Source organism: Doryrhamphus excisus, chromosome 11 (genome assembly GCF_030265055.1).
Source record: "Doryrhamphus excisus isolate RoL2022-K1 chromosome 11, RoL_Dexc_1.0, whole genome shotgun sequence".
Lineage (NCBI taxonomy): Eukaryota > Metazoa > Chordata > Actinopteri > Syngnathiformes > Syngnathidae > Doryrhamphus > Doryrhamphus excisus.
The window spans coordinates 6397511-6424878 of NC_080476.1; the positions used below are offsets into that span (position 1 = coordinate 6397511).

General features: G+C 42.6%; 3 protein-coding genes across 6 annotated transcripts; 2 read left to right on the plus strand and 1 right to left on the minus strand.

Moving 5' to 3' along the window:
• Nucleotides 1-197: 197 nt before the first annotated feature.
• On the plus strand, nt 198-16330 carry taf1 (TAF1 RNA polymerase II, TATA box binding protein (TBP)-associated factor). Of its 3 annotated transcripts, none has more exons than XM_058086292.1 (42): nt 198-538; nt 763-877; nt 972-1095; nt 1175-1291; nt 1447-1569; nt 2146-2387; nt 2468-2683; nt 2766-3008; nt 3082-3313; nt 3490-3594; nt 3686-3853; nt 3974-4101; nt 4233-4340; nt 4423-4596; nt 4679-4852; nt 4931-5035; nt 5122-5322; nt 5405-5546; nt 6221-6351; nt 6437-6517; nt 6600-6749; nt 7110-7229; nt 7348-7523; nt 7591-7823; nt 7905-8112; nt 8241-8412; nt 8840-9051; nt 9133-9241; nt 9323-9421; nt 9499-9676; nt 9778-9845; nt 9937-10059; nt 10168-10260; nt 10344-10428; nt 10509-10576; nt 10706-10819; nt 11445-11537; nt 12205-12300; nt 13005-13209; nt 13306-13483; nt 13871-14015; nt 14479-16329. In XM_058086292.1, exons 2-42 carry the CDS (start codon nt 764-766, stop codon nt 14656-14658), a joined length of 6033 nt encoding a protein of 2010 aa, XP_057942275.1. In that variant the 5' UTR covers nt 198-538; nt 763; the 3' UTR covers nt 14659-16329. The 3 variants fall into 3 exon arrangements, with proteins under 3 accessions (XP_057942275.1, XP_057942276.1, XP_057942277.1); XM_058086293.1 differs by having other exon boundaries at nt 8241-8406; nt 14479-16328; XM_058086294.1 differs by lacking the exon at nt 12205-12300 and having other exon boundaries at nt 14479-16330.
• On the minus strand, nt 13829-27356 carry LOC131137897 (SLAIN motif-containing protein-like). Of its 2 annotated transcripts, XM_058086299.1 has the most exons (8): nt 26670-27354; nt 26386-26519; nt 26204-26311; nt 25634-25732; nt 25515-25561; nt 25376-25433; nt 24641-24763; nt 13829-15584 (listed from the first exon to the last, which is right to left on the minus strand). In XM_058086299.1, the coding sequence occupies exons 1-8, from the start codon at nt 27002-27004 to the stop codon at nt 15325-15327; spliced, it is 1164 nt and encodes a 387-aa protein (XP_057942282.1). In that variant the 5' UTR covers nt 27005-27354; the 3' UTR covers nt 13829-15324. The 2 variants fall into 2 exon arrangements, with proteins under 2 accessions (XP_057942282.1, XP_057942281.1); XM_058086298.1 differs by having other exon boundaries at nt 25515-25732; nt 26670-27356.
• Nucleotides 17131-26276, plus strand: LOC131137896 (tigger transposable element-derived protein 1-like). Its single transcript, XM_058086297.1, has 3 exons — nt 17131-17582; nt 18741-20841; nt 20971-26276. Exon 2 carries the CDS (start codon nt 18912-18914, stop codon nt 20739-20741), a length of 1830 nt encoding a protein of 609 aa, XP_057942280.1. The 5' UTR covers nt 17131-17582; nt 18741-18911; the 3' UTR covers nt 20742-20841; nt 20971-26276.
• Nucleotides 27357-27368: the final 12 nt, after the last annotated feature.

A 27368-nucleotide genomic window follows, 5' to 3' on the forward strand; every position in this document is an offset into this window, starting at 1 on the left:
ATTTAGCTATTGTTATTGGACTATTGTTGTTATATGGGTTTTGTTCAAATACTAACAAAGAAAATAACATACTGTAGATGAAACCATGTATTTTGTTGTATTACTGTATATCTCTAAAATAAACATACCCGCTTTACAGTTGTGAATAAATGATGTGCAGCAATGTATTACGAGTGAGTGTACTTTGAAACCGGAAGTACACATTGTCCATCCGGTTTACTTGCGCTATAAGCTAACAGCTATCTTCTGCGACTAGCAGGCTTTTGTACACACAAAAAATATTTTTACTGTAACTGTTCAGGAAAACGTTGTAATGAAATATTTTTAAAGGAATTTCGTGTAACTATGCAAAACTGACGCACGCGCTCGGGAAGTATTTATTTCATGCCCTGTTGTTACAAATGTTGCGAACTCGGCTGTTGGTAGTTTAATATTTTTTGCCGCACAACGAAAGGAAATATTGCAGCCTAGTAGCTCTGGGTTTATTATCAAGCTGGTTAAATAATGGTCTACTAAACTTGGAGTAGAGCTAAGTCAGGTAAGTGGAAACATTGGTTTTCGCCTTGTAGCTGATATTAGCTAAAGTTAGAGCTAGCACATTCGTGTGAATATGTTACATAGAGTACATGCTTCAAAATATTTCCACATTCCTAACTCAGGTTATTATGCAAAATTCAGTCGAGGTGATAGGGGATTGTTGCGATGACCTCGGTATTGTTTTAAAGACGTCTTACGTGGTTATTGTTTTTTTTTGTTTTTTAGAATGTCCGACTCCGACAGTGACGAAGATCAAGATCGCCCTTTCTCAATTACTGGCTTCCTATTTGGGAACATAAATGAAGATGGTCAGCTGGAGGATGACAGTGTCCTGGACAATGTGAGTATCAGCAACAATGTAGTAAGGCTGTAGAGCTTGCATATATTGTACCATTCCTGTTATATAAATATACCCCTATATCTATTGTATCTAGGAGTCCAAAAAACATCTGTCTGGCTTGGGAAATTTAGGTCTGGGTTCCCTCATCACAGAGATCACAGCCAATGAGGATGGTGAGCTAGAGGAAAGTAAAAACTCCACTAGTGTGGATGCTGAGGGTGAGTAGAAAAATTCAGGATAATTGCATGACTACCACCAGGAAGGGTGTCCAGACTCAATTTGTCAATTTTGGTGCAGGTTGGGTGAAAAGCACTGACGATGCAGTTGATTATTCTGACATTAGTGAGGTTGCTGAAGATGAAACAAGGAAGTACCGCCAGGCCATGGGGTCGTTGCAGCCCTGCAGGAAACCAGGTCCTCTTTAAGCTCCTCTTCTTTACATTATACATATAATTGTCAACTTTAAACAATAGTTGTGATGAAAGTGGATAATTTTGCTTGTCATGCAACATAGGAAAGCAATTATCATGAGATTATAGTGACATTTCTGTCAAATTCAATCATAACAGATGATGATGACGACTATGACGCAGATTGTGAAGATATTGATTCAAAGCTTATGCCTCCTCCGCCACCGCCAAGTGTTGGAACAGCTGTTAAGAAAGATGATCTGACTTCTCAGGGCACAAATGGTATGGATCATTATCACTCTGATGTTTTGTGGGCTCATTGTGTGCTTCAGGTCTCACATGACTACTCTGGCATTCATTACCATACAATAATATTTAGTCTTAATGATGGTTGACACAGTCAAACAGTGGAGACCAATATTGCTGGGCATTTCTCCTCTCTGAGCATTTTAGGATGTTAGTTTTCCCTTCCATGGTGATGGCTTTTGTTTTCTTTACCACACTGCTGCTTCGGAAATATAATGAAGTGCAACATGTTAACTAATAAGCAATGTTGTCCTGTATTCTTCCACCCAGCATGAGTCACACACTGCATTCTTGTGCTGCATGTGGCATGTATTCTTCTCGAGTGACTCTCGTGTTTACGTACCAAAATTAAGTTTTGAATTACTTAATAGGAGCGCGTTCATTACCACTGTTTTAATGTTATTATTAGCCTTTACAGAAAAATACATTTTGTCAGCTATCATGTGTTGATGTGTTACCAAAATATGTTACATACATTTTGCACATCCAGATTCCGAAGCATTAAATAAGTAATCATTATTATTTCTCATTTGTCCCTGCCTCTCCTAACAGTCGGGGAAGAAGGTGACGGTATCATCCTGCCGTCCATCATAGCGCCATCCTCTACCGCTGATAAGGTTGATTTCAGCAGTTCCTCAGACTCCGAGTCAGAAACAGACCGCCCCTGCCAGGTTTCTGGTGCTGGAGGCTCACCAGATAGGCTTAACCTTCCGCTCGCTGGCATCATGCAGAAAGATGCTGCCAAAACACTTCCAAGTGTGACTGAGCTCTTCCCAGAGTTTCGACCTGGAAAGGTACAGTAGAGCATCCTCTCATCATTGATCTACTGATTAGTCCTCCTGTGCCTCAAGCACTATTTTGGATACCCTCCCAGGGGCTGAGGTTCCTAAGGCTATTTGGCCCAGGGAAGAACATGCCATCAGTTTGGAGGAGTGCTCGCAGGAAGAAAAAGCGGAAGCATCGGGACGTTCTGCCTGGCACACCGCCTCCTGAAGGAGAGCTCACAGAACAAGGCCAGGATAAGAAATCTGGATGGGTTTACGAGTATGCGAACCCTCCACCCCCAGAGCAGTGTCTCTCAGATGATGAGGTGACTTTTCCAGCTACCGTAACACAGTAGTGTTTTCACGTGTCTTTGTACTGACTCTGTCACTGCTTTTCTGTGACCCCAGATAACCATGATGGCTCCTGTAGAGTCTAAACTTTCCCAAGCATGCGGTGATGGAGACAAGGAGGCAGAATCGCGACCTAAAGTTGCAGAATGGCGATATGGGCCTGCCCAGCTTTGGTACGACATGATAGGGGTCCCTGAGGACGGAGGTAATTTTAACTATGGGCTGAAGCTGAAGGAAAAGGAGTCCAGTGAGCCGATGGAGCAGAACGCACCTTCAGAAGCAACAGAGACAGCTCAGGACGTTAGTAGGACCATGGAGCTTTACTACACAAAAAAATATTTATTTACGAATGATTTGTTCAATGCATTTGTAGGATGTGAGGTGGTGTGATGATCCTAATGACCACAATAATGAGGGAGACAAAGATAAATCCACCCTGGAGAATGAGCTCTTCTTGATGGTCACTCAACTGCAGTGGGAAGACGACATTATTTGGAATGGGGAGGATGTAAAACACAAGGGCACCAAGACTCAACGTGCCAGTCTTGCAGGGTGGTTGCCGTCCAGCATGACCCGCAATGCCAATGCTTACAATGCACAGCAAGGTGAGATGCAAATAATGTGTGTCTTCTCTGAATGTACGTACTCTGTGCCACTGAGCACGAGGCTTTTTTAAATATGCAAACTGGATGTTGATAGACATAAATCTAAACTTCAGCAACATTAGTGTTGAAAAGAAACAATCAGCACACAGTAATATTGAATGTTTTTATCCTTTCAGGTCTGACAAGAAGTAATTCCCAATTAGTGCCACCTACGCCGCCTCCCATGCTCAAAGCTTTGTCAATAACTGGCATTAAGCACAAAAACAGCCATGATCACCATGGTAAATTTGTTTGCAAGAAACAAAATTACTAAGATCTTCATCAAAGATGTGAGGCCAAAATGCCTTTTTTTATTTCTTTCCTTCTCCTCAGCCAATCACGAAGAAGATGCCCCATGGTTTTCTATTTTTCCCATTGACAATGAAGAGTTGGTGTACGGACGTTGGGAGGACAACATCATCTGGGATGATCAGGAGATGGACCGCATACTCACACCGCCTGTTCTTACACTTGATCCCAATGATGAAAATATAATTCTTGGTAGGTTCATATTTCTGAGCTCATCGTGTTAAAATCAAACTGTCATTGTTATCTGAAAAGTAAGTAGTGGCAATATGCTAAAACAGAATCCCTGATCAATCTTTTTTTTTCTTTTTACAGAAATTCCTGATGAAAAGGAAGCAACAACATCTCATTCCCCATCCAAAGAGAATAAGAAGGAAACAGCAATCAAAAAGAGTCGCATCCTCCTTGGGAAGACTGGGGTGATAAAAGATGAGCCGCAACAGGCAAGTCAACTCACTGGGTCTGAAGTTTGATTTTGAGGTGGACCTTGAGAAATGTTACTACAATGTTGGTGCATTGAAAGACCCTGTTCAGTTCAGTGTTGTGTGTTTTAAGATGTTTTCTCTCAACTCAGAACATGTCCCAACCTGAGGTGAAGGACCCCTGGAATCTCTCCAATGACGAGTTCTACTACCCCAAACAGCAGGGTCTTAGGGGCACCTTCGGTGGCAACATCATTCAGGTGACAGAATGCTACAACTGTACAGCCATTCAGTATATACAACATTTTCCTAATGAATAAATCATGGTGTGTCCTCGAACAGCATTCCATACCAGCACTGGAGTTAAGGCAGCCATTCTTCCCCACCCACATGGGACCCATGAAGCTGCGCCAGTTCCATAGATCGGCTTTGAAGAAGTATTCGTTTGGACCTTTGGCTCAGCCGGGCCCACACGCTGTCCAGCCTCTGCTCAAGCACATTAAGAAGAAGGCCAAGGTGGTGCCATGTTCAATGTTCTGCCTTGTTCAGCAGTTGTGCAGGTAAGTGCATAAACGCTGATTTGTCCTTGTGAATACAGATGCGAGAGCAGGAGCGGCAGGCAGCAGGGGGTGGAGACATGTTCTTCATGCGCACCCCGCAGGATTTGACAGGCAAAGATGGCGATCTTATTTTGGCAGAGTATAGTGAAGAATACCCTCCTCTCATCATGCAAGTTGGCATGGCCACTAAGATTAAAAACTACTACAAAAGGGTCTGTACTATTTTCAGTGGATTTGTAGATGCAGATGAGATGACATTACTAATCTTTCTTTGGATCTACATTATTCAGAAACCCGGAAAGGATCCTGGTGCACCAGATTGCAAATACGGAGAAACAGTGTACTGCCATACCTCACCTTTCCTGGGCTCCCTTCATCCTGGACAGCTTCTCCAAGTTAGCAAAACATGACCTATAGATGAAGCTCATGCTGCATGCTACATTTGTACTATTTAATGTGATTATTTCCTCTTCTTCTTTAGGCTTTTGAAAACAACCTTTTCCGTGCTCCTATTTACCTGCACAAGATGCCAGAGACAGACTTTCTTGTCATCAGAACACGCCATGGCTATTATATCAGAGAGATAGTGGACATAATGGTGGTTGGTCAGGCATGCCCCTTATTCGAGGTTCCGGGGCCCAACTCCAAACGAGCCAATACCCACATAAGAGACTTCCTTCAAGTATGATGACTTGCCCAATTCCTGCAATTGTGTCACAGCTGAACTGTCGTACTTACTAGACACCTTTTATCTTTATCTGCAGGTGTTCATTTACCGCTTGTTCTGGAAGAGCAAGGATCGTCCGCGCAGGATCCGCATGGAGGATATAAAGAAAGCATTTCCGTCACATTCTGAGAGCAGCATCAGGAAGAGACTAAAACTCTGTGCTGACTTCAAACGTACAGGTACAGCGTGTATACTTATTTACTATGCTCCCAATGGCAGAGTGCATCATTTACAAGACCATGTTGTACTGTAGAGTTGAGGTTATGGAAGTGTGAGTGGAATTCCCAAAAAGTAATCAGAGCATGGAAAGACCTCAATTATTTTTACTGTGGATTACTATGGGGGTAAGATGACATTTTAGACAGTATGAATTTTGAGGTGATTGTTTTCTCGACTGCCTTGAGGAAAAGCCTAGTATCGGTACTGGGGAAGGATGCACTGCAGAATTTTGATATAACAATTACATAATTATGTTGTTTGGTCCAGCAACCAGCAGAGAACCCAGATATTTACATTATAAACATTAACATTTTGCACTTTGTTTGGCGGTTCTTGAACGCATCCCAGTTATGTTTGATGAGATGAAAAAGTGAAAATTAGACATGACTTCCCCAAGGTGATAGAAGACAAACTCTGCTCTTTAACTTCAACACATACACTCATCCTTCTTGCTGCATGTTCTTATTTTCTGGGAGACCTGGTGCGTTAACGAGCAGAGTTATACAAACTATATTTATATAGTGGGACACTATATGTGTTTGAGTGAGCACAGACAGCTACTGACAAATGTGTTTGTGGCAGGCTGTCACAAACAAATGGATGGGAAACATTGTTGTTTTTTTCTTGATGCCAGGGATGGACTCCAACTGGTGGGTGCTGAAGCCTGATTTCAGATTGCCCACGGAGGAGGAGATCCGAGCCATGGTGTCTCCAGAGCAGTGCTGTGCTTACTATAGCATGCTGGTGGCTGAGCAAAGACTCAAGGTATCGTTTTCTGCTACGAAAATTGTTTATCAACATCACGTACCCAAACTTCACTGGGAGTAATTTGACCTTAACCTACCTTCAGGATGCTGGATATGGTGAGAAATCATTCTTTGCCCCAGAGGAGGAGAACGAAGAGGACTTTCAAATGAAGATTGATGATGAGGTACTTGTCCCCACAGTGGTGATGCTTTCCTTACTATAATATGACATTTGTTGTGTTCTTGATTCATTCTTGTTTATACTAGGTGCGAACAGCTCCCTGGAACACAACAAGAGCCTTCATCTCTGCCATGAAAGGGAAATGCCTACTGGAGGTTACCGGTGTTGCAGACCCAACAGGCTGTGGAGAAGGTTTTTCCTACGTCAAAGTGCCCAATAAGCCCACTCAACAGAAGGTCTGAATGAGTAAATCTATCAATATATGGACATAAGTCTGTTAATGACTTCAGTATTCAATTGCAGGTTGGCGCCAAGTCTTAGTACAGAGGTAGACTATATGAAGACTAATCATTTTACCAATATATAACAATAATAATATCATTATGTCACTGGACACTATTACTATAACTATTAAAAGTTGCGTCAGATAGTCTTTTGGCCAAAGTCTTCTACTTCCATATGCTTGAGCGTTCTAACATTTACAGTAAGTTTAACATCTTCCTCCTGTTGGTGTAATGGCCGTGTATCCTTTGTAGATGTTCTTCACCTGCATTTACAGAGGTTTAAAAATGCGGATATATTTTTTCTTCCTCTAGGATGATAAAGAGCCACAGCCTGCTAAGAAGACAGTGACCGGGACAGATGCAGATTTGAGGAGACTCTCACTGAAGAATGCCAAGCAACTGTTGCGCAAGTTTGGTGTGCCAGAAGAAGAAGTAGGTTTATAATCAAAATGTTGTTCAATGTTAGATTGTGTATGTTATTTCCCCACATTAACACCTGACTTGACTTCTAAATAGCTTGAAAGTGACCGTGTTGCTTTATATATGTTAGATAAAGAAGCTCTCTCGCTGGGAAGTGATTGACGTCGTGAGAACCATGTCAACTGAGCAGGCACGTTCAGGAGAAGGCCCCATGAGCAAGTTTGCCAGAGGTTCTCGTTTCTCCGTCGCAGAGCACCAGGAGCGGTACAAGGAAGAATGCCAGAGGATATTTGACCTGCAGAACAAGTAAGACATTGTAATTGACTTTTGATTGAGTCTGTTGAAAACTTAACTTTGTTGTTCTCCGCCGCAGGGTGCTGGAGTCGACTGAAGTGCTGTCCACTGACACTGATAGCAGCTCAGCAGAAGATAGTGACTTTGAGGAAATGGGAAAGAACATTGAGAACATGCTGCAGAACAAGAAGACCAGCTCACAGCTGTCACGTGAGAGGGAGGAGCAGGAGAGAAGGGAGCTGCAAAGGATGCTGATGGGGGAGGAGAGTGACCGAGACCATAAGGGACGCAAAGAGCGACGCAAAGTCTTGTGTAAGTCACGGCTTCTTGTTGGCTGGTTGGCAGACACCGTCAAGGCACAAACTATATTTTCTTCTTCCTCCGGCTCTTTAGCCAGTTCATTGTCCACCAGCTCCCATAAGGACGATGACACATCATCAGTCACCAGCCTGAATTCTGCAGCCACAGGACGGCGACTTAAGATCTATCGAACGTTCAGGGATGAGGATGGCAAGGAATATGTACGCTGTGAGACAGTGCGCAAGTCTTCTGTCATCGATGCATACACCAGGATCAGGACTACCAAAGATGATGAATTCATGTTAGTACCTCCACTTACACCTTCTTGTGAATGATGATGATGATGTTTTGATTCAAGGTATCCATGTGCACTTCATGAATTAATGTTTCTTTTGAGTGAATGGATTTTTTGTTTTATTTTGGCTTCAGACGAAAGTTTGCTCTCTTTGACGAGCAGCACAGGGAAGAAATGAGGAAGGAACGTCGTCGTATCCAGGAGCAGCTAAGGAGGCTAAAGCGAAATCAAGAGAAGGACAAGATAAAGGGACCACCAGAAAAGAAGACGAAGAAAATGAAAGAGAGACCAGACCTCAAGGTAAAAGTAAGCTTACTGATTAAATACTATATTCTTCTCTGTCCTACTTTAGTCCTTTTCTGGTTTGAAGCAGGGATGCACCGATCTTTCGATCCCGATGCCTAGTAAATTACGATACCAACGCTATGCTGGCTTTATTATTATTATTATTATTTATGTTGACGCATCTACAGACATTATACGAATGATGAGGAGGTGATCAAGCAACAATTACTAGACTAGATGAAAACCAACAAAACTGTTGGTAGCGCCACTAGCCTGACAGGTTTGCAGAAGCCAACATTGCTCCGCTGCATTATCATTATTGTTTTTTATAATGTTCTGTAATAATATTCCTTGTTTAATGTCGATGTGATGTTAATAAGTATTGTGGTGGAGTTTTTTCGTCACAGATTGGTATTCATGCTCCTCAATTTTTACCTGTCTTCCCTAGTTAAAGTGCGGAGCCTGCGGAGCCATCGGGCACATGAGGACCAACAAGTTCTGCCCACTGTACTATCAGACAAACGCACCACCTTCTAACCCAGTCGCCATGACTGAGGAGCAGGAGGAGGAGTTAGAAAAGACAGTCATCCACAATGACAACGAGGAGCTGATCAAGGTGGAGGGCACAAAGATCGTGCTTGGCAAGCAACTCATCGAAAGGTAGCGATTCAGCTTTGTCATTTTAACATTTGTATTAATATTATTACGGAGTTTTTCATTTTCAACATTTATATTTTGCAGCGCTGATGAAGTGCGCAGAAAGTCTTTGGTGCTCAAGTTCCCCAAGCAGCAGCTCCCACCAAAGAAGAAAAGACGAGTTGGCAATGCTGTGCACTGTGATTACCTCAATGTAAGCAAAAACATTTCAGAGCCTGTTTTAACATGAAATGAAAGCAAGCTGATTTTGACTTATTACTTTTGTTCATACTAGAAACCACACAAGGCAATCCACCGTAGACGCACTGACCCTATGGTGACTTTGTCCTCTGTGCTTGAGAGCATCATTAATGACATGCGGGACCACCCTAATGTAAGCATTATGAGTAACAACAGTCAACTCTTCCCATATTCCTCCCACAAAGTGCTTAAAGATGTTGCTCCCTGCAGACATACCCGTTCCACACCCCAGTCAACGCCAAGGTTGTGAAAGACTACTACAAGATTATCACACGGCCCATGGACCTGCAGACGCTCAGAGAGAATGTGCGCAAGAGAATGTATCCGTCCAGGGAGGAGTTCCGAGAAGCAGTTGAGCTCATCTATAAGAACAGTGCCACATACAATGGTGAAGACTTTTGAGACATAACAATGAACAACACTGCCGCTACATTTATAAATGACTTTTGAATTTAAACCATGCATGCTGGTATGTGCTTGTCATTCTAGGAGCAAAACATCCAATCACACAGGTGGCACAGTCGATGCTGGACCTCTGTGATGCAAAACTGAAAGAGGTGCGTGGGACTCCTAAGACTCATTTTTAATATTTTTATTCATGTCTTCTTTAATAGATACTGAATTAATTGCTTGTGTGTGCATGCACAGAAGGAGGACAGACTGGTTAGGCTTGAAAAAGCCATCAATCCATTGCTCGATGATGACGATCAGGTGGCTTTCTCTTTCATTCTGGACAATATCGTTACCCAGAAGATGATGGTCGTTCCTGATGTAAGTTTACTTTTCCCTTCGTGTTCTGACTAAAGTTACTGATTTACTGTAGATGTGCTGGTTTGTTGTTGAATAACGTTAAATAAATACATTTCTCCCCTCATGTAGTCATGGCCATTCCATCATCCTGTCAACAAAAAGTTTGTACCTGATTATTACAAGGTGATCATAGACCCCATGGACCTTGAGACCATTCGCAAGGTGAAGACTGTTATCACGTCCATAGCATAACCATATCCCAAACCCTGTTAAAATATGTTTTTTTGTGTTCCCTGAATAATCAGAACATCTCCAAACACAAATACCAGAACAGAGACGCGTTCCTCTCAGATGTCACTCTTATACACGCCAACAGCATCAAGTACAACGGTAGGTGTGTTTACTAGCCTGTGACGTGTAGCTCCAAAGAAGAGAAAAATATAATTGTTTGTTTTCTGTGTCTTTCGCAGGCCGTGACAGTCCATACACGAAGACGGCACTTGATATTATCAATGTCTGCAAACAGACCTTGGATGAGGTATTCCAAGTCATTACTTTGCATAATGAAAGAAAAGGAAGTTAGTGTTTTATGAAATGTGTGTGTAATATAGAAATTACACAATATTTATATTTCATTAATAATAATTTCCTTTTCTTGTGCCTTCAGTATGATGAACACTTGACCCAGCTTGAAAAGGACATCTCCACAGCCAAAGAGGCTGCTCTGGATGCCGTAGACTTTGACAGTCTAGACATGACCCACTCGTCATACATACCACAGGTACAACATTAGCCTGGTGCTTATTTTGCTTTACCAGCTCAGAAAGTAAACATAAATAAGCACACAAGCTTCAGCCCATGAAATGTTGGTGAGGTTTCTTTTCAATCACTGCCTGTGATTGGCTGGCGCCTCTCGCCCAAAGTCAGCTGGGATAGGCTACAGCAGTGATTTTCCTCAACTGTGCCGTGAGAAATCATCAGGTGTGCCGTGAGGAATTATTCAATATCACTTGTTTAATTAACATGTATTAATAATTTTCTGCAAATATTATGTCATTGTCGCGTGTCATTGGTGTAAAGACTGGCAGAGCAATGTAATATTCGTCCGTGTGGCAACACGTAGCTGATTGCCTCGTTCCTCTAATAGACTTAGTGATGCACGTGACATTTTGTAACATTGTTGGTTAAATTAGTATGCGGATCAAAAGGATCTGCTGTGGCGAGTCCGTAATCAGGAAAAAGCTGAAAGAAGCAAATAATGTTGGTTATTGGTGTGCCGCAAAATTTTTCCCACGTAAAAAACGTGCCGTGGCTCAAAAAGATTAAAAAACACTGGGCTACGGTAAGCGGTAGAAAATGAATGAATGTCTCACTGTGTAATGATTGCATTTATCATGTGCCTCCAGTATGATGATTTGGATAAGGACATCGCCACCGCCAAGGGGTCATTCATGGACTTACAGAGGCTGAGTGCAGCATCATCGCCATACATAACACAGGTATGACAACAGCCTGGTCCACATGTGCATGGACTGAAGTGACAAAGGTATCGGTTCACAGCACAGAACTTATACACAGGGAGCAAAACAGGTGGCTGACAGTGTGGACTTATGGCCAACTTATGGAACTTGTGTGTATACTAGGTATTGACTATTTATGTCAATATATTTGGTCAACTTTAACGTGCGATCTATATGTAGCAACCGCTAGAGGTCATGATATCACTTGGGAAACCACACTGGCAGCATTCTTGTCTCCTCGTCATATCATATAATTCTCCTGCCTCTACTATTTCCTGCTAAAGCTCCTTCCCAGACTGTCTCACTTTTGCAGTCATGTAGTTTCCTCACTGTTATTGTCTTCACCCCCATCCCCTCCGTGTGCTTCTCCTTCAAACCTGTCGACCTCCCTGTTGTGTTTGCATCTTTGTTGGCCAGCCTGCTGATCTGTTTGACAGTGGTGCTTCAGGCCCGTCCAGGGCGCCTGGCGGCCTTTTCTCTGACGGACCTCTAGGGGTTGCTGCTGAGAAGAGAGGGGGGCAGGTACGGAGCGAGATAAAGCTTGCTTCCCCAGCTCTGGTCATTCACCCCTCTGACTATCTTGTTTCTTGAAAAGACGTGGAGAAGTTGTTAGTTAGCGCTCAAACGTGATTACTCTGCTTCTCAGGCTCGCCACAGCAGAAGGAACAGGGAAGAAGAGTCAGATGTAGATATTGAAGGCTTTGAGGAGGAAGATGATGGCAAACCTAAAACACCTGCTCCTGTGAGTGCTACTCCTCTATCATCACTGTGTTCAAGAAGTATGCAAGCATGGGTCAAAGGAGGTTATTCACTGTTTTGGACAGTTTCCACAACATTCAAGAGACAATTACTTCCCTGCAAAAAGGTGCTTAGTCCTTTTATCTGTGGGGTCAACATTTGTAGACGCACACCAGTAGGTAGCGGCAAACAACTCCTTTGGCAAATCACTGCTTTTCTTCCTGTCACTCACGCACACTAATGGGCAGGAGAGATGGCACTCTGACACATGCTCAAAGGTTGAGCAAGTTGACAAACAACCGAGGAGTTTTAGTTTTCTAAAACTAAGTGTCAGTCTGAATGATTGTTCCTGCCTCTCTTGAAGCCCTTAACAGTCATTGTAAATTGTATATTTACAAACTTGGAAACAATCCCAACCAACAGACATACTGTGCTAGCTTCTTGTTGCTGTGTGGAGTACGACATAATCACTTGCGCACTGACAGATAAACAGATACGTAGATATTTATATTGTTATGCCAATATCGGTTGACCACTATTAACCGCCATCCCTAGTCTTGATAAATATTGTATAGTAGGTTGCTAATCTAAATTGGGATTAGTGTCTACTTAGAGGTTGATTATAGTTTTCTATTGCCTTTGTTTCCTTTGAAGCATTTAAAGTCATGTTGATGTGTTTATGTGACATTCCCATGCTTACCTTCGCAGGCAGAGGATGCGGAAGGAGATTTAGAAGACGACGAAGATGACGAAGAGCTGTTGCTCCCTCCTCGCAGACGCATGCACACCCGCCAGGAGGATGAAGACCGCAGATCCAATCCACTCACCCATGCCAGCGTGTTGTATCAGGACCTTCTCATGTCTGACGGAGAGGACGATGCCAGCGAGGAGGAGGGGGACAATCCGTTCTCATGTGTGTGAAAAAACAGCTTACCTTGAGTTGTTACTAATACAGTGCCATATTTATTAAGAAACCGTTTTACCAGTTCTCTGGCCTGTCTCTCTTCAGCTATTCATTTGTCAGAGAGTGGCAGCGACTCTGATAGAGAAGTCGAGGTGCGACCTCCACCACCACCACGGCGAGCCCAGGACACAGCGCGCATGGGCATGGAGCAGGATGAGAGCATGATGTCATATGAAGGAGACGGGGGTGATGACGGGCCCCACATGGAAGACAGCAACATCAGGTACACTGGGCCCAAGAGCCTCTTAAACCCATTAGTAGTCGTTCCTTTTGACATGAAACTGTGACAACATTGTCCTGGCAAAATGTGGCCAGTTTTAACGCTGTTGCAGAGTTTGCACACTTCCTTAGCTTGGGGACCTGCCTTGCATTCCTGGATCTACGCTCGCATGCTGAATACTTAGCCTTTTTTGACCGTTTGCATTTGATTACGGATACAAAACACACTTCCTGTCTTTGACTTTTAATGCGTACCATGTGGGAATTTGGAGTGGAGCTCCCACCAAAACAATTTGTGGGAACTCAAATTTATTAGTGGCAGGCCGCTATAAATGAATATATACTCTGCAATATTCCTGTTACTGTTCTTACACTCCCCTTTGCTTCTCAGTTATGGCAGCTTTGATGAGACAGAGAGCCGCAGTCAGATGCAGCCCTTGAGCAGGGGAAACGCAGATGACGATGGTATCAGCGAGGAGGAGGAGGAAGACGAGGAGGATGACGCACGGAGAAGAGCCCCAGCTCCACATTCTCAGGTTAGTCTTATTGAGGATGAGGGGAGCAAAAGAGTTGGAGGAGAGCGAACAACACAACAGCTAGTGACAGCTAGGCAAAGTGTATAAAGAAAGATGCAAACAAGTTGGCATAGCCTGTGTCAAGCTGTCACTTGAAACCATTGAGAATTTACAGATTAGTGTTGATTCTCGCAGCAATACGGGACCAAGTACATCCCTTGTTGGCTCAATATGGGTTATCATGACACAGCACACATGCACATTTTTTGTAATTAACTTTGAGAGGCATACGCTGATCACGTGTGGTTTCAATGACATGGATGAATGGGAATACTCACATGCATCTGTGAATATGATGTAGCTGCATTGTCATGATGAGAAGGATGCAAAACTATCATTCATGGACTTGGAGAGCGGTAGACCAAAAGGAAGTAGTTTTTTTTTTGTTTGTTTTTTTACATTGTCTGTCCCTCTCTTGTCTCAGCTATGGCAGCTACGAGCAGACAGACAAGATGACGGCAACAGTGAAGAGGAGGAGGATGACGAAGAGGAAGACGCACGGAGGCGAGGCCCCGCTGTGCTCTCTCAGGTTCAGCTCAGTGAGGATGAGGAGAGTGAAGAGTTCAGATCCATCGGGGGCGACAGTGACATGGACTCGGACTAGACTCAAGAAAAACTGCCTGAAGGCACATTTTAGAAGACAGCCATTTCAGATGAGTCGTGTGAATATATTGTACAGTTTTAGAACTTTAACCATTAGCTCTTCCATTGTACATTTGTTTATTTTACATTTTGAGTCATTATATATCCTAAACTGGAGTGATGACTGATTCACACACTGTCAACAGTAGGTCAACCATCATGCGTGTAACACAGTAGTGAACATGTTGTGTAATATGTTTTTAAATAATATGGTTGAATGACTGACGGCCCTTTTTAGCTTGACACCGTTAGTATTTGCTACATCCACTCGTCTGGGGTTGTTTTCGTTGCCAGAAATACTATTTCACTGAACCAACATCATTTATAGTTCTGAAAAAAAATGTTTATTCAGTGAGGCTTCGCTTATCTATATTATACACAACTGCACTGCCCTTTAATACTATAAACATTAAGGAGAACAGTACATCTATTGACACGTGGTTCAGAATAACACACAACACAATAGTTTTGACACTGACTTTCAATGCTAAAGCGTAATCATAAGTGAAGATTATAACGGCACATCTCATAGCTGCACCTAAAACACTTTTGTCATGATAATAATAATTTACAATGCTGAAGCCATGCTTAAAGAAAGCCAACCTTTCATTCATCCTGCTATAAACATTTACCGTTGAGTGGATGGCATATTGCTGCCCCAAGCTATGGTGGTTGTCCTCTCAGGTGACGCATGAACACATGAGGTAAAAGACAAATATCTCTTGGCAGAGTGGGGGAGCCTGCGGGGGCTGAGCGACTGAGACCTTTGCACTTCCCTCATGGCTGTCGTCTGCACTGACGACCTTTGTGATGCATCCTTGGAGTTCTTGGGTGCTGTTGGAAGGAATGATGACTCGCAAGTTCGCCCCATTCTGGAAGAGGAACCACCTAAAACAACCATTGTTTAGTGTTACACACCATCACGCTATAGATAATCTGAACAGCATAAAGTTTCATAAAATTTAACTGTGAAAAATCACACAATTTTGTTGTCCTGGTCAGCTCACATATTCAAATCTACTTGTTGCTAGGCAGAATTTGTGAAGTAACTCATTTGTGCTGCATAGACCAATCAGTGAAGTTGCCAAGCCCACGAGGCCTTTTCATACAAACGCAGCTTTCTCTGTGTAGCTGTTCGTGACGAACAATACCAGATTTTTTGATAACATGGATTTTATTTCCAGCCATTCATTTCTATGCTGCTTATCCTCACTAGTGTTTCGGGTATGCTGGAGCCTATCCCAGCTGTCTTCGGGCGAGAAGCGGGGTACACCCTGGACTGGTCGCCAGCCAATCAGAGGGCACATATAGACTAACAATAATTCACACTCACATTCATACCTACGCACAATTTGGATTCGCCAATTAACATGAATGTTACACGGAGAAACCCACTCAACAGCAATGCAAACTCCACACGAGATCAACCCAGATCAATATGCTGACCACTCACCGTGTGTTAACATTTCGCCTAACTTTAAATGAAAAAAAAAAAAATAAAACAACAACTCAAGAGGGTTAATGGATCGAATATGTTTACAACATAAAACACAAATCAAAAGAATAATAAACTGTTTTTGGTGTGTTTAGAAACTTAACGTATTAAGCCACATCATGTGATCAACATGTCGCGCGAAAAAATATTTAAACAGCCCGAAAGTGTTTCGTCTGTTTTGACGGAAAAGAGCAGCGATGAAGGTGAGTGGCATGTGAGAGTATGCATATATGTACAGTATATATGTGATGTGTATGCAATATAAGATAAAATATTACAAAGTGTGCACCCGTGGTGTTCTTATCAGCGGGAAGGAGGGGGAAGGCATTACATGGCTTTAAAATGAATGGGACAGCGAAACTGCATGTCTGCATGTGCATTAATGTAGTGCCGGTGTTACAAACAAACAAGCTGTAAGTGTTGTACTGTACTTTACATTACCTTCACATTGCATGGAGCCATGACATGTCCGATATTATAGAGTGAAAAGTTGTCCCATGTGGAAGTGGAAAGTTCGTTTTTTACTGTTGTCAGTCTTCCCCATTCCTTTAGAAACACTTCCATAATGTCATATTAAATAAAAGCTAACTAATTAGCTTGGTAGCTTGCTATGCTAGCGGAGGCCGTCTCTTATGTCCGAAGCCTGCAATGCGGTGTAAACAAAGCTATTAGGAGTGTAATGGGGGCTTTAGGGGTGTTATTTTCATGTCACGACTCTAATAATGATAGAAAATCATATTGAGAAAGTCACAAACAAGCTCTCTATGCTGTAACAACGAAAGCATTCAATTTATTAATGCTGAATTGTACTTCGCAGAAGCTCACTTGTCTTGTCTTGTATAATTGTCTTGTGTCGAAAGTGTACTTGTGTGTGTAAGCAGATAACGCTATATATTAGTTCGATAGCTGTGCAGCCAGGCGAAGTAAACATCCAAACTACAGTCTTGCGGTACAGGATGCAGAACTCGAAGTGGGCATACGTTTCCGTCACAACTAGTAGTAACACAAGTATGTACAAATGTTTCAGATTTCTTAGTTTTTAGGGGGTGTAACGGTACATGCTACGGAGCCATACATCTGCAGTCCAATTTCTTACGTGCACATTTCAAGTGAGGGACAGGAAGTATACATTCGACGTACCGACGATTCTCCAAAAGTATGGGTAGTGTACCGTGTAGAAAGCAAAAACGAGAGGATTCGTTGCAGAAAATTGACATTTAAGACGAGTACAACAGTGCAGTTGGGCTTACCGTGTTAATTTAGCAGCAGATAGCCGCCAATGCTAAGGAGAAGCCTAGATGCTCGCCTCCGTCGTTCAAGTCCAAACGGACAAAGACATGTAGATGGAGGGAACTGTTCTACCAACCGGAATTATTAATGCTGCACTTAAGGTAATAATGAACTTTCATTTTGCTGAAATGTAAATATATTTGATGACTGTTCAAACGGTGACGTTTGCGTTTGCACTTTCCAAATATTGCCAATTGGGGGGCAATTTCGGAATACGGCTTGTCCTTTGTTGCTATATTATTGCTACAACAATAATTTCGGTATTATGGCATATTACACATATTAGCTTTCTGAGCTATAATTAGCAACGTTACAAAATACGTATTTTAGCGATGAAAAAGAGTACGCCCTCAGAAAGATACCGGGTGTATTAGGTAGATTATTACTACTTCATGTTAAATTTCGTATCGGATTTATATTACGTGTTTGACCACATTGAGTCAAATTAGTGCTTGAAAAATTAAGTACAACTTTAAGCCTTTCAAACTCATGAACCGGTGCTATGGAAGATATATTGATTATACCACCACCGACTAGCATGTTGTCGGTATAGCATATTTGTAAGTACTCTGTATAGTCTTTCACCGCTTCACACTATCGCAGTTTTCTTAAAAATATTCATTTAAAAAATCATTGGTGTTCTGTGGTTGACTAATTGTTAATAAAAACGTATTCGTACGCAGATTATACATGTCTTTGGCCTACATGAAATGTGTTCAAGCATATTAATGGCTAAATGAAATAACATACAAATTCAGAAAACTCATTCAATTAACTAATGGTTCATAACTTCATACAAGACACACTATTGGCTGATTGAAGAAACCAAGCCTATCAGAGGTACTGTTAAGTTTCGAGGCCACTGATTGGCTCAGCCTCATGCAGCATCCAATCCTGCATGCTTGTCTCTCTCATAGGTGTTTCTGTATCGCTACGCATCCTACGTATCTTTGCTCTTGTGAGTAAATGTTTTATGTAAGCGTCTGTCTACACAGGGAATGTATTCAGGTCAAAACGGTGAGTATATGTAGTTTAAAATTCGTTCTGGGTGACAAAACACCGCTTATTGAAAACGACATTGCCATGACAGAAAAAGTAACATCTGAATATTCTGACTGGCATGACTCCCATATCTCCTGATATGTTTTTGTCTTGTACTAAGTGACTCGCTGAAGAAATTCTACTTCGTCTTCAGTCTAGACAAATGGAGGATTCTGCTTCTGTGTGTCACATGGCTCTGTCTGTGTGTCTGTTTACAGCGCCACATGTAGGTGTGCCTTATGTATTACATCGTTTTCACCCAGTGATCCATTCCCATGTGGATGTGACTATTTGCGAATCCCACACTGTGTGGACGGGATTTTTCAACCTGCTGAAAGAAATACAAAACCCCAGGAGCGTTCCCGTTTGGAAAGGGCCAAAGTCCCACGATGGCCCCCAAACGTGCTGCCTCTTCTCAGCCTTCTGGCATTGTCACAAAGCGGAGGAGGAAGATGCTTACCATCCAGGAGAAGGTCAAACTTTTGGATATGATCAAGGATGGCAAGAAAATAGTTGAGGCTGCCCGTCATTATGGCTTGAACGAGTCCACCGTTCGTTCCATCTGTAAAGATGAAAAGAAGATCCGTGTAACGGCTACTGTCTCCTTAAACAAGGAGGCAAAGCGCGTCATGACAAACCGTAATAAGTTCATCATGAAAACTGAGTCCGCCCTTGCCGTTTGGATCAACGATAGCCGCAAGCAAAACATCCCATTGAATTCGCTGGTCATCCGGGAGAAGGCGAGGCAGTTCTATCAGCACTTTACGGCGGACCAGACGGACGAACCTCAACCCGGGACGTCTTCTGCAACATTCACAGCGAGCAAGGGTTGGTTTGATAAGTTTCAGAAGAGGTACCAGATGAAGAGTGTGGTTCTCCACAGAGAAACTGCTTTTGCGGACCAGTTAGCAGCAGAGGAGTATGTGAACTACACATTCCTGAACATCCTTGAGGAGGGGAACTATCATCCAGAACAGGTGTTCAATATGGATGAAACAGGACTATTCTGGAAAAGAATGCCTTCCCGGACATTCATTTTCAAGGATGAGGCCAAGGTCTGTGGATTCAAGGCGTACAAGGATCGTGTGACTGTCATTATGTGTGGGAATGCTGAAGGATTTTTGCTCAAGCCTGCCTTAATCTGCAAGGCCAAGAACCCGAGGGCCCTCAAGAATAAAAACAAGAACCTGCTGCCAGTGCATTGGATGTACAACGCCAAGGGCCGGATCACGAAGCAGCTGACATCGGACTGGTTCCATGAATGTTTCATCCCCCAAGTCAAGCTGTATCTCGCTGAGAGGGGACTCGAGTTTAATGTCCTTCTGCTCATGGACAATGCTGAAGGTCATGCCCATGACCTGTCCTACGAGGGGGTGCGGATTGAGTTCCTGCCTCCTGACACCACTTCGCTGATCCAGCCCATGGATCAAGGCGTTATTCGCGCATTCAAGGCCCTCTACACGCAAAACACCCTGCTACAACTTGTGGAAGCCATGGACCTTGAGGAGAACTTCTTGCTGAAGGAGCACTGGCGGCAGTATACCATAACGAACTGTCTGAAGAATATCCAGGCCGCGTTGAACGACATGAATATGGAAGCCGTGAATGCCAGCTGGAAGAAGTTATGGCCTGAAATTGTCCACGACAACACAGGAGTCACCCCGGAGGATATAAGCAACTCTGCAGTGGCTAAGGCAGTTAGGCTAGGCCGAATGCTTGGAGGTGAAGGTTTCAGAGATATGACCAGCAATGATGTGAATGAGCTGCTGGAGACTCATTTGGATCCCTTAACTGGCGAGGATACGGCGGAGACGACTAACTCTGAGAGTGAGGAGGAGGAGGAGGAAGAGGAAGAGCAGCCAGAGTTTCCCGGTGGCGAGGAGGAGGAAGTTGGCCTGACACTTGAGCGTCTCACACAAGTCGCGAGAACCATTAAGAAAGTTCAGGACATGATTGACGAATGGGACCCACAGATGATGCGCGCATTGCGCTTCCGGAATGCACTTGATGGAGCGATGGAACCCTACAAAAGTCTCCTCACGCAGATGAAAAGACAGCGACAGCAACTGTCCATCTCTGCATTCTTCAGCCACACACCCGGACACCCGACACCGAGGTCGAGTTTTCCTTCAGCAGAAGAGGACGACTACACACCTGCCGAATATACCGCACCACTCGAATACTCTCCTTCTGAAGCGGTGCCTTCAGAGGAGCAGTAACCCTGCTCTTCTTTGCTGTGCAGTACACCGCTTCATCTTCAGTATTGCACAGCAGATCATCATCATCATCATCATTGAACAAGTTGCAGTCTCTTCAAAGGTCAGTGATTGTGTGCTAAATTAAATAAGTGGTGTGTGAACTTTATCTTCACTTTGCAGCTATGGATAATAAAATGTTCTTATAGTAGCAACGATTTCATGAATGTAAGATGTTATGTTATCATTTCAGATGCCTGACTAACAGCCTGCACAATATCTTCAACATGGAGGACACAAACAAAAGGAGTGCCAACCCAAAAGCTAGGGATGGAAGAAATTATCTTCCACGTGTGTTTGAAATATCTCTACCCTACGATTTGATGATGATGATGATGATGATGATGATGAGGACCAAGATGGCGCCGTGTAAGGCTAGTCTTGTGTCTTGGTCTGCCCTGTTTTATATGTTCTTGTGTGTAAGCTGTGTCCCCACATGCTCTTACGCATGTGAAGAGCTCGTTAACATCAGATCTACTACTCCTGCAGACTTACCGTTTATTTTAGTGTCTGCTGTGGAAAGTGTACTGGAGTTCTCGTATGTACTCCACATACAAGGATTACGCACCGCCCCATAGCGAACACCAAATATCAGACCAATGTACATCATTTTATGCGACTTTTTATGTCAGTAAATGTGTATATATTTTTAGTATTTTTATCTTTCCCAGTGGAACTTTGGTTAGTGTAATTAATATGTTCCAGAGGGTCTGACTCTAAATGAAACGGACACTAACCAAATCCATTTTTCACACAAGAAATAATGTAAATCTTATTAATCTGTTCCAGAAAGCATATAAATACTAGGGATGTTCCGATCAGGGTTTTATGCTGCTGATCCTGATCATCCATGAGTGAAATCATATCGATACTGATACCGATCACATACGGTACATGCAGTGTGAATGTTTGAATGCACAGGCTATAATATGTGCTTGTTTTACCAGAACAAAATGCTGTTATCTACAACTCAAGTCTTGTATTTCACAATGCATTTCTTTCTAGTCTTCTCACATTAACTGAAAGCCTGAATGAAAAGCATGTTTGCCCGCCTCTGCTGGGCCACATCCGCTGCCTTCTGAACCGCAGAGGCAGCCGACACCCTCTTCTGTGCCCTCGGCATCATGGAGAGGAGACAAAAGGCTTTGCACCACTGCTGTAATCAGTGCCCACAACGCCCGTTTCGAGCACGGTGCACACGCTCACCTGTCACGGTCCACGCGTGCTGTTCGCGCTCATTGGACAGCCAAACTAGGGGAGTGCTGAGACTCACGTGCACCCACCACGACTGTGCTCACGGACTCAGAAGTGATTGCAGAAGGCACGTGCGCCACTCATCTTCCATAGCCCGAGGCAAACCCGCCACACAACGAAAGTTCCTCCTGCACTAAAAGTGCTAGATAGTGTCTGCATGCTCCCAAATCTGTACCGAGGCGGTACTCATCCCCAAATTTTGCCCACACTTTTTTTTTTTTCAATTACAGTGGGTTGGGACCGGGGCTCGCAAGCACCCCAAATGCCGCCCTAATCTCAAGCTTTTTAAAGCCGCACTGCAGTGAAACATTTTGTGGCATGTTTTGCAAGGTGCAAAACTTATATCATTCGCACAAAAGTCCCACTCACGGCAGACATGCTTGCTCTGAATGCTGCGGCGGTTGCCTGCGTTATAAAGCAAGTATCAGCCAATCGATACGGTGCTTTTTCACTGATATCGGCTGATACAGATCAATCAGAGCACCCCTAATAAATACATATGAATGATTAATGAAATGGATTAATTAATATTTATGGTTACTTACTAAAACATCCTAGACGGCAATGTAACTTCTGGGTCTTGTTGCCAGTTTCTTTTGCTAGCTATGAGCTAACAAGGAAGGCCGGTCTGTGATAAAAATACATTAAGTGCACCATATTGTACGCTAAACAGAGAATGAGGCAAAATTGTGTCGATTTTGGACATGAACCAAAAAAACACACAAACCAAGGTTCCATTGTTCTCATTGTATTCGTTTTTCTTCATCATACTGTTTTTTATTTTTATTTTGCATGCCTTTCTAGTTTTATTTTTATGTGTTATTATTATTAGTCTGTTTTATGTGACACCACTGCACTGTTTAGAAAAACCAAAACAATTGTGAAACATTTCGCTGAAAATGGCAATAAATCCATTCTGATTCTGATTAGACCATGCATCCATGCAAGGGGCATGAGTAATTCTCAAACTATGCTTTTAACTATTCAGTGTAAATGGCGGTGCAATGATTATGATTGCCTGTTTTTCCAGAGGCTGTTCTCCAGTTTCATGAGCGTTAATACTGATTTGATGAACAAACTTTGCAGTGTAAGACAACTGCCAGCAGTACTGTACTTTGATTGGACACATACTGTGTTACCTTGGTTTGCAAACTTGAGAGGCTTGTGAGTTTGACAGTGTAGGCTTGGCTGCCTAGTTTTGTTGGCCTGATACTTGTGGTCATTATTATTGGCACGTCTTTTTGGAAACACTAAACTTGCCCGGTTATACAAGTGTTGAGTCTTTTTCAAGTAGCTGGAAATTTTTATTAGTTTGTTGCTATTGTGCTGAGTGTATCATATACATTTTTCTAAACATTTTAGTATTTATACTATATTAATACAAGTCATATGTATTACAGCAATCTGATCTGCATCTAAAGTATGTATAAATTATGTTTAAATGCATGCAATTAGATGCATGTTACACATCTCTAGATTTGATATCTATGAGATGACTACCTGTACATATATTTAGAGTCATGCATTAGATCAAGTGTGTCCAAAGTGCAGCCTAGGGTGCATGGACGTTGCAGTTCAAACATAATTCCACAACTCTCTTGCCTTTTTTTCAAACATTAAGTAATAAATGAGGCTGTTTCATGGTTGACTATGGCCTATTATTAGTCAGAAAATGCTTTTTCCCCCAAAAAAGTAGCATTTTCAAGCATAAAAATAGCTATGTGAACTAAAATACAAATACAGTATAATTCGTTAAGCCCTCCATCTTGTGAAAGTTGTATTCTACATTGGTCACTAGGTGTCAGTATTTTGTGAGGCCACCTCGGAAGCGCCACACTTTACTTTTATTGCAGGTTGAAATGATCTCACAAGAGGCACAATAATGATAATGATAACACAGCTTACTGTTGACTATAGGGGTGTTATTTCATGTCTAGATGGCTCTGTGTCATATCTATGAAAATACTCCAGCTGAATTATTTTACTGTGGTCGCGTCTAGAACCAATTAACCGCAATAAATGAGGGAGTACTAATAGATTAATAGTGCCTGGTGGGAAAGGTAAAAATCAATCAAATAGCTGGTGTTTATGACAAAAACTGAAGGTGATTAAAAGATTGACATATTTAAAAAAAAAAAGTAGTTTGCATTGTGAGCGTAATCGGTACTCATTTGTTATTTTTGTATCGATGTAGCAATACTAAAGAATTGATACGCCCGTCATTACTGTTAAATGACACAGAATAGGAGGATATATTTTCAGAGGTGGGACGCCCATCTGTGTGGCATCCATCCATTTTCTGTGCCGCTTATCCTCACTAGGGTCGCGGGTTTTCCAGCTGTCTTCGAGCGAGAGGCGGGGTACACCCTGGACTGGTCGCCAGCCAATCACAGGGCACATATAGACAAACAACCATTCACACTCACATTCATACCTATGGACAATTTGGAGTCACCAATTAACCTAGCATTGTTTTGGGAATGTGGGAGGAAACCGGAGTACCTGGACAACATGCACACTCCACACAAAGATGCTCGCATTTTGATATGGCCCTTCCACTTCTGTGTAAACGGGGGAGGAGAATAAATGCCATTTTAACATTTCCCAACCTGATGGAAGCGAGGTGTTTGCTGTTTGATGAGCAGAGAGGTAGTCATCTGTGTCCAAACTTCGACTGTTTCTCACAGCCTGGAGTGAGCGAAGGCTGGTCCGCAAGGGAGACTCCGTCCTGGCTGTTGAGTCATTTCCAGAAACGGTTAACAAGCAGCAAATAGACTGATCCCAAATGTACACAGCAAGGATGTCAATATAAGTACATGAAAACAAACCGGGCCCACAGCTTTTTTTACATTGTAGAAAAAAAACAATAATAATTATTTGAGATTTAATTGTCATTTAATATATATAAATTGTTTTTTAGTCTGATTGCAAAATTTTAAAATACAGTGGTAATTTCACTTTATCAGACGTTTTTTTTTAAAATGGATGAAATTCGGAACTAATTATAAATGCCGAACAGAGGAACCTTACTGTTGCTGTGGACTTCCGGTACAGCCTGGTGAGATAGAATTCAATCGTGTTTCGCACCTTCATTATCAAATTAGTGGAACTCAACTTTCTTTGGCCCCATGGCAGGTTATTCAGCATTGACACTCGGCTTTGTTTGGGGACATGATTTGCCAGAATGATACTGTACAAGACAAACAGGCTTGTTTGTTACGTGCATTACTACTATATGAAAACCCAGGCACAATTTCTGCAGAAAATGTTGATGAAAACCAAATAATGCGAAATCTGCGGCCATTTAGTGTATTGATTTTTGAGTATCTTAAGGTCTTGTGTACCTCGAGTCTGAGCTCTTTTAAGCAACTTGAACTGGGTGACTTGCTGGCGCAGTCTGACCTGTGATCACACATAAACACATGTTGTTTCTTCCTCTGTGGAAATCTAATATTAAATAGAAACATCAGTGTTGAGTGTTACCTGTGGCTCAGGGCAGGTGGGCATGGAAATGTAGTCCTGTCGTAAACCTACAACATGGATGACAGACACCAACGTCAACACTAACTGAGTCGAATGTAATGGATGGTTCGTATACTTACTGTCCTCTTGTATACGAGCCATGATGTGAACATCTGTAATGTCCTGTAGTTTGTAGCTGCTAGTTATGAACTCAGGGGGCACGGTCAGAGCATTTGTATCTGTTTAAACAAACACAGTAACTCTATTACTGACAATAAGTCAACACATAGCATGTGTCCTTGGAATGAATATTTACTGTGAGGGGATAATACTGTTTCAGAATGTCACAGCACACATTAAACTTCATGTTTCCCTCATTGAACACCCCAGTACCGCCAGCACTTATGCAGCCCCAGACCATGACACTACCACCACCAACCTCGATTATTGGCAAGACAACAATATTTTACTATTCACTTATGTTGCCAGCCATTTAGACAATCATGATTGTGTGAGTCATTTTCAGTGGATAGTAAAAATCTCTACAAAGGTGGAGCATAGAGCATAGCACACAGCAATGGTGTAATGGTACAGCTGCTACCTTTAAAGACAGCTGGTGAGGTTTCAATCCCAGCCCCCAACATTTTTTAAAATGCTGTTAATTTCTTATGTTTTGCAGATTGTCAAAAATGCTACTTGGGTACTACTACCTGAACTGTCGGAAGTATCGGGTGTTGTGTCTGTCGATCTTTTGCCGTTATAAGAATAAACAGATGCACTGTCCGTATGGTGTCCGTAGAATACGCTTTTGCTTGAGCCTGGATATAGACAAAGGTCAGCGATGGGATCAGTCACATGTTTCCAAGGTAATGGTTGCATTTGTGTTTCTTACTTTGATTCAGCTTGTTTGTTAGCAAATGACATGCAGCTTTCGTCTCAGGACTTGGGTTATCCAGGACTTGTCTACACCATCTCAGGGGAGACTCAGCATCTATTGATACTGGCCTTCTTGGAGACTCATATAGCCTGCATGTGAGGGATCAAAAAACACTGGGCATGACCAAGGACCATCACAACTGATTTTTTTTCTAGCACAGCCTTACAGCCCTGCAGTAATTGCAAATTTGAATAGATATACATACAGTAGCTGGTGTGGCAAGTTACCATGGTACCTACCATGTCTCTTCATCCTCCACATCTTCCTTTATTTCAAGTAGCTCCACTAAGTCCAAAACAGTGTGTAGTCCCTGGTCTTTTTCACTCTCTGCACTATGCATTGTTCCATCTTTGGCACAGCAGGGTACTTGGGGATGAGATCCGAACTTTAAATAGTCAAGTCTCATCCTTGCATCTCTGGCAAATGAGTGAGAACTGCAAGACTTAACTCCCGTCGGTTCATGCCACATGCCGGGACGTGGATCAGAATTCCATGGCATCCTGAGAACAGGATGGTTTGAGTTTGAGTCCTGGTAAAAATCCACACTCCAGTCCACCAGTTCTTGGACTTCCATTTCTTACAGTTTCGGTCAAAAGCGTAGTACACGATGCTACTAGAATCTGGCTTCAATCTAGTGACCCAGATTTCTAAAGCAGGGCTGTTAATTATAGAGCCTCAACAGACTGGATGGATTTAGAGAAGCATCATGAGATTACGTGGATTAAAGTGTTGGTAAGTTGCTGCTAAAATAATAAAAAAAAAAAAGATCAAGGTAACCACACAACATTCAGCCTTATGGAAAAAGTTTGGTGAAATGTAGTTTTCCTGTACTTCATATGCTGACTGGTGACCAGTCCAGGGTGTACCCTCTCACTCCAAATAAACTGGGATACTGTATGCTCCAGGTAACCCTAATGCACAAGTGTTCTTAAAAAAAA

Excerpts from the sequence above, each read along its gene's own strand:
- LOC131137896 (XM_058086297.1), top strand. The coding sequence starts at position 18,912 with ATGGCCCCCAAACGTGCTGCCTCTTCTCAGCCTTCTGGCATTGTCACA.
- taf1 (XM_058086292.1), top strand. The coding sequence starts at position 764 with ATGTCCGACTCCGACAGTGACGAAGATCAAGATCGCCCTTTCTCAATT. Across the intron at positions 3,595-3,685 it reads AAACAGCCATGATCACCATG|CCAATCACGAAGAAGATGCC; the intron begins GTAAATTTGTTT and ends CCTTCTCCTCAG. Across the intron at positions 9,242-9,322 it reads TGCACTGTGATTACCTCAAT|AAACCACACAAGGCAATCCA; the intron begins GTAAGCAAAAAC and ends TGTTCATACTAG.
- LOC131137897 (XM_058086298.1), bottom strand. The coding sequence starts at position 27,004 with ATGGAAGTCCAAGAACTGGTGGACTGGAGTGTGGATTTTTACCAGGAC. Across the intron at positions 26,312-26,385 it reads AACAAACAAGCTGAATCAAA|GCTCAAGCAAAAGCGTATTC; the intron begins GTAAGAAACACA and ends GTCTATATCCAG. Across the intron at positions 25,434-25,514 it reads CCACCTGCCCTGAGCCACAG|GTCAGACTGCGCCAGCAAGT; the intron begins GTAACACTCAAC and ends GTGTGATCACAG.